The 6,271-nt window shown below is 38.7% G+C and overlaps 1 protein-coding gene across 2 annotated transcripts; it reads right to left on the bottom strand.

Moving 5' to 3' along the window:
• Positions 1-440: 440 nt before the first annotated feature.
• znf576.2 (zinc finger protein 576, tandem duplicate 2) lies at positions 441-5,238 on the bottom strand. Of its 2 annotated transcripts, none has more exons than XM_014016600.1 (5): positions 5,076-5,238; positions 4,276-4,456; positions 4,076-4,191; positions 3,617-3,760; positions 441-2,120 (listed from the first exon to the last, which is right to left on the bottom strand). In XM_014016600.1, exons 2-5 carry the CDS (start codon positions 4,418-4,420, stop codon positions 1,302-1,304), a joined length of 1,224 nt encoding a protein of 407 aa, XP_013872054.1. In that variant the 5' UTR covers positions 4,421-4,456; positions 5,076-5,238; the 3' UTR covers positions 441-1,301. The 2 variants fall into 2 exon arrangements, with proteins under 2 accessions (XP_013872054.1, XP_013872055.1); XM_014016601.1 differs by lacking the exon at positions 5,076-5,238 and adding an exon at positions 4,852-5,038.
• Between the last annotated feature and the right edge of the window lie 1,033 nt (positions 5,239-6,271).

Here is a 6,271-nt window from a genome sequence, read left to right on the forward strand (position 1 = left end):
ATATAAATACTCCTTAAGTAGACATTTTTAAATGATTATGTCCTGCTGGAGTGTGACATGACTTGTGTTCAAATACCGTATCAGAATTTTATATATTTATACTTCTCATTCGACCACAATTAAATTCATTCTATCTAGAAGGCACAATTTATATGGATAGTTTTTATTTTTTACAATAACAAGAAGTAAAAAGTAGGCTGAAAAATAATTACTCAAGTACAGATACCCAAAAAATCTATTTAAGTACAGTAACAAAGTAATTAGTTACTTTACAACTCTGGAAGAAATCTCCTGTAAGCCTCTTTTATCTTCAGAGCAGACATCTTTAGAGCTGGACAATTTTTTCMACAAGTTGTCTAAAACGCAACAGTGTGACAGGGCCTTTACTCTTTGTTGTATGATAAAATTAACTGGAGTGAGAAAAAGACAAGAGCAACCTGTTTCCTCAGTAGCCTCCTTCAGGATAGCATGATTTATTACATTTCTGAGCAGTGTCCAGAACCATTGCAGTAGGGGAGAGAAACAATCTAAAAGGTGAAATACATGATATGCAGTTTCTAATAGGGGCGTTATTTTAAGAGTCATTTTACAAATGCTAAGGACATGAAATTTTACTTCAACAAGTGAAAAATATAAAGAAGTAAATTGTAGCATAAGACAAATATGAACTGAAGTTGATATTTTCAGCCCACATGCCGACCRCTCCGTATCGAAACTGGAGCACTTTGCCAAATGTTATGTTTTTTTTGCTTTTTTTTAAACAGCAGTTTGACTTATTTAAAAAAAAAATCTGTGAAATTTAATTTAGAAAGTAACTTAATCAAAAATATTAAGAGTAAAAATAAAACTGAAACTGTACACACATCTTTAACAAACTGGCTAAAAACGTGAACACGGCATCTCTACAAGGCATCTAGTTTGTTCAAATGAGGTCATTATCCAATTTGTTTAAAAATAAAAATACTTTTTTAAACAACAAAATCAGTTAAATCAACTCAAGACATCAAATAAGATCGTATCACACACATTTCACACAAAAATAACTGAAATTGTTTTACAAAATAAACGGACTGGTGACAGTGTACGTTGATGGTTTGACGACTGGTTAGTCAATTTACAAGATGTGTCTGAAATTTCAACAACTCATCGAACTGCTTCAAATCAGACAACCTCTTAAAACTTCATTCTCAAAGCTGGAACAAAAAAAATAATAAAAATAAAAATAAAAATAAAAATGGGGGGCAACTCAGACTAAAAACGTTGAAAAAGCACAAACTTTCTGCAGGGTGCCCATGTCCTAATTATCTTTTTGCACTCGGGGTTTCAGGTTTCTCCTCCGGGTGGCTCTTCTGGTGAGCGCTCAGGGTGCGCTCGCGGCTGAAGCTCTTCCCGCAGGTCGGACAGGCGAAGCGTCCGACGGCGTGAGCCCGCGACATGTGGGCGTCCAGCTGCTCGGGCCGGGCGAAGCTCTCCTCGCACTCCTCACAGGGGTGGGCTTTCCGCGGTGCGTGCTTCTCTTTCTTGTGAGCGCGGAGCTGAACCAGGCCAGGGAAGGCCAGCTCGCATTCAGAACAGGGGTGCTGACGGGACGCGGCGGGCTCAGCTTTRGGCTTTTTCTCCTTCGCCGGACCCTGAGGGTCATCCTCTGCGCTTAGATCTTCTGTTTCGGATTTTGGGGCTGCTTTAGGGGGACGGCCACGCTTTGCGCCGCCTGCTTTCCCTTTTTCTTCCGCAGGCGTGGACGCCGGCTCCGACGTGCTGCTGGCCTCCTCCGCCTCGTCTTTCTTTTTCCTCTTCCCCTTTTTCTCACCGCCGGCAGGGTCTTCYGTTTTGGGAGGCCGCCCACGTTTCTTGATGGGTGAAGCGCTGCCGTTGCACTGCTGCCCTTCGGGGTACTTCTCCTGGTGCTCCAGCAGCTCTGACTCGGCTTCAAATCCCTGTCCGCACTTCTTGCAGCGATGGGTTTTTGCCGGGTCCTCCGACGGTTCTGCGGCCTCGTCCGGGCGTGGGTGCTGGGTCAGGCGATGAGTCCGCAGCAGGCCGGGACTACGAAAGACCGAGTTGCAATCTTTACAAACAATYTGTCTCTCTGGACACACCTGTCTCCTGTGGGTTGTAAGCTGCAAAACACAAAAGCAAAAATAAAATTCTCACACAAATAGGGAGGATCGTTTAGACACGTGCAGTTTGTCAGTGGGCAGAAAGAAAAGCAAAGAGCCAACAACGAACAAGGTGTCTGAAGACAAAGTAGGTGTTTCTGAAGGGCCACACCTGACTGGATGAWGGCTGCATAAGAGTTTCTTCATAAAAAAAAAGTGACTGRATARAAATGAAAGRCTTATTCTTTTTTAAAYATCACTAGCTTACTTCTCCAGCATCTGACTTTCATTTATTTACGGTATTTAGTTTTACAAGGTTGCTTTTTTTTTTTTTAACCGAGGGTATCAGAAGACTTAGACACAATAACAGATGGCAGATTGTGTTAGCCGGTCCGACCATAAACACAATAAAGAYATCTATTGTGTTTATGGGACCGATTCTCTTTCAGAAACTCTTAAAGGGATCCCCGATTAGTTGTAACTTTATAGACTTTATTTGATAAACATATATTTTAACTGTAAAATAAAAAGACTGTAATAATACTGTAGGCTGTTTAGTTTTTATAATTATTAAACAAATTTTTTTCAAAATATATTACACGGACTGAGCCATTTTATTTACACACAAAGCATTCTGGGTAAATGATAACGTCGACAAGGTCATCGGTGCGAGGCTGCTAGCGAGCTATATCCATCCTGAAGGTTAATCTTATGCCTGACGACTGTTGACAGAGAGAAGGTAGAAATGACTCAGTCTGCAACTGAAAATATGGATGGAGGACAACAGTTTAGCTTATTAGTTTGTCGCGCTAGCGCCGAGCTAATACATATAAGGCAACACATATAAGGCAATATAGCGTTGGGGTTAAAGCTAACAGGCTAATCTGAGGTTGTTCTTCCATGAAGCAGCTCTGTTGTCCTCCATCCATATTTTCAGTTCCAGGCTGAGTCATTTCTACCTTCTCCTCTCTGTCAACGCTCTCTGGTTTCATTTAAAAGTCGATCATCAGATATTGTCCAAGATTAACCTTCAGGGTGGATATAGCTCGCTCACACTGAGGACTTATCCACGTCATCATTTACCCAGAATGCTTTGTGTGTAAATAAAATGGCTCCATCCGAATTAAAATATAYTTTTTAAAAATTACTAAACAGGCTACAGTATTTTTACAATCTTTATTTTACAGTTAAAATAAATGTTTATCAAATAAAGTCTAATGTTAAAACTAATCGTTGATCCCTTTAATACAGAACTTTCGGTTACATTTCAAAATAAGAGCAACATAAATCAATAGATTTAAGCTAGGGAGGGCTAAATGTTTTTCTTTTTTTAATGATACCTTGTCATTATATTAAAAATCAAACAGTACATGATGTTTTTCTGCACACCGGCAAGGTTTTGAATCTAGCCATCACGTAATCACAACAAAGACAGTGATCCAAGTCCAATACGACAAGATAGAAACTCTAGAGTTTTCACAACATTACAAGTATTAATAAAGTTAAAACTGTCAAACCTCTGAAAATGTTTTAAAGCTCTCCTTGCAGTGAACACATTTGAAGGGCTTGTCGTCACTGCTGTGAGTTGGCTGGTGTTGTGTTAACTCCTCCGACGACGGAAATGTGCGATCGCACACGTAGCACGTAAACAGCGTGTTGCCCTGCGAGGRGACAAAACATAGACGAGTCAAAATTAAATAAATTAAAAGACTCTTAAAAAAAAAACTTTCATTATCACCCACTGCTGAAATCCAAACATGGAGGATAACAAAGTGGCTGTWAAATCTATTCACCCCCTGAATGTTTTATCCTTTTATTGCTGTAATAAATCGCTCGTGATCAATAAAATTAACAACAAAAAAGAAAATATCTGGTACACAATGAATAAACATCAATTTATTACATGGATTTTCAAGCCRGTATATTTAGAGGAATAAAAATCCTAGTTATAATAGAAATTTAAGTGTGAAATGTACCTGCTGCAGCTGTTGTTTGTACTCTTCCCGATGACTCTTCTTCATGTGCCTTTCCTTGGCTTTGGCATTGCAGAACGTAATRAAGCACTGGAAACACTGCAGGTTTTCATGCTGGTCTGAGAGATCACGCAACACAACAAACATTTACGGTTTAGTTTAGTGTTTGAAACAGAGCAGAAGTTAAGCAGTGAGCCACTCACAGGGTTGGACAACAGTGGCCTGGGGTCCATTCAGGATGAGTGGTTTGTATGGCTCTGCTGGCTTTTCTGGGGGAGCTTCTGGAGKTGGATCTGGCAGTCCCCGTCCCATCACGATGTCCTCTACATTCAAGATATCCGAGTCCATCCTGCGAGACTGAGCAGCTAGTAGCTGAAAGCTGTCCTGAATACAAGCAGAGATAAAAACAAAAAAAAAACAAACGGAAAATAAAGCTAATTACGACAGCTTGTTTACAGCGGGAAACACGTTCATTGCGTTAAACAGTAATAAATAAAACTTAACGTCAAGATGAGGGGAATAATCGCAAATATATTTTAAACTGAACGATCTGGGACCTAAGGCTTGTTTACTGATTCAATCAGGACAAACACTCAAGTGAGTTCAAGCTAATGTTCATCACAAGGCCCCGCCAGCTAAGCTAACTAGCTAAACGCTAGCCTGTATCCGATAAAAAGCTCACTGCTATAATAAAACCTTGGATATTAWAACCAACAAGGTAAACTAAAAAACCTTAACTATTAGCCAGATTCACCTGAAACCTGTGTATTTGCACGTACCTAATATTTGCAACCAAGTGCCAGGCTAGTTGAGCGGGTTAGCGCCAGCTAGCTTTCCACTTGTTTAGCGCTAACAACAATGTCTTCGTGCCTGAAGTTTGAACTAACTACTCAGTGCTTAACGCATCTGCCGAGAATCAATATAAGGTACGTAATATACTCCACCACAAAGCATGCAATGATATATACAATGAAAACAAAATATAAAGGCGAGTAGCCATTACCTCTAACCGCTCTTTGAATGTAGTTTGACTGAGAGAGTTGACCCTAGAAGTACAACAGATAGATTGTACACTTCCTGCTGTRCGCTTGTTGTGATTGGTACAGTTAAGATGGCTGCCTCAGCCGGGAGTTTTCGTTGTTCATTTTTGAACAACAACAAAAAAAAACAAATAAATAAAATAAAACACCCTTTACAGATCTGCCAAAGTTTACCGTCGGTGATGCAGTTATTTTGTATCGCTTAATAGTAAGCTTCCCGCAAAAAAAAAAAGGGGTAAAAGGAGTCTATAATAATGACTTCAACAGTGGGTATCCTCCTTTTCCGTCAGCCGGGCGGGTAGAAGTGAAATGGAGCGTGATATCCGTCCACCCGCTTAGCCGCTTCGTTATTTGGGCTACAAATGGTGCGTAGCCACTGTCAGAAAAATCAACGACGTTTTTCTCCGCGTTTTGCTACTAATTATAATGATTCATTACACTATGAAATGAGCTGCGGCACATATAACTACMTTTTTTTAACAATTGACTGTAAATTGACAGAAATTAACACACATTTTGAAATAAGTATCTGCGAATAAATATATAATGTGAAAATGTAATTCTAAGTAATATTGGAACAAAGTTTTAGTCCTTCTTCTGAAAAGTATCATTATTAAATAAATAAGCCATCTGGAAAAGCATAAAAAAGAGAAATTTGTGAAATAGACATTTTCAAAGAAGAGCATTAGGGCCACAAAGCTAAATAAATAAATGAATGAATAAATAAATAAATTTCCCCAAGTTCTGACTTTTTCCCCCAAGTGGAAAAAAAGAGGATTAGCTCTTTTGTACGTTTTGAAATAAAAACTGCTAGAATTAAATTAAAAAGCCCAAAATAAATCTGAATTATTTGGGGTGAAAATCACATTGAAATAATGTTGTATATAAGCACATTTTTAAAGGACAATGAAAATGTTCATAATAATTTGTGTTTTATTAAGCAATACGTATGTGTTTTTAATTTTTTGTGGTGTTCACATGACTTTTTGTTGTTTGTAGTGTATTAATTGTAGAAGCAGCTTTGTTTGGCGTAAGTTGTCCTGTCCAAGACAAGTTTTCCCTTGGGGACAATAAAATAAATAAATAAACAAACAAACAAACAAACAAACAAATAAGTAAGTAAGTATGTATGTATGTATGTACAGTACAGTATGTATGT

This window comes from Austrofundulus limnaeus, unplaced genomic scaffold, assembly GCF_001266775.1.
Source record: "Austrofundulus limnaeus strain Quisiro unplaced genomic scaffold, Austrofundulus_limnaeus-1.0 Scaffold148, whole genome shotgun sequence".
NCBI lineage: Eukaryota > Metazoa > Chordata > Actinopteri > Cyprinodontiformes > Rivulidae > Austrofundulus > Austrofundulus limnaeus.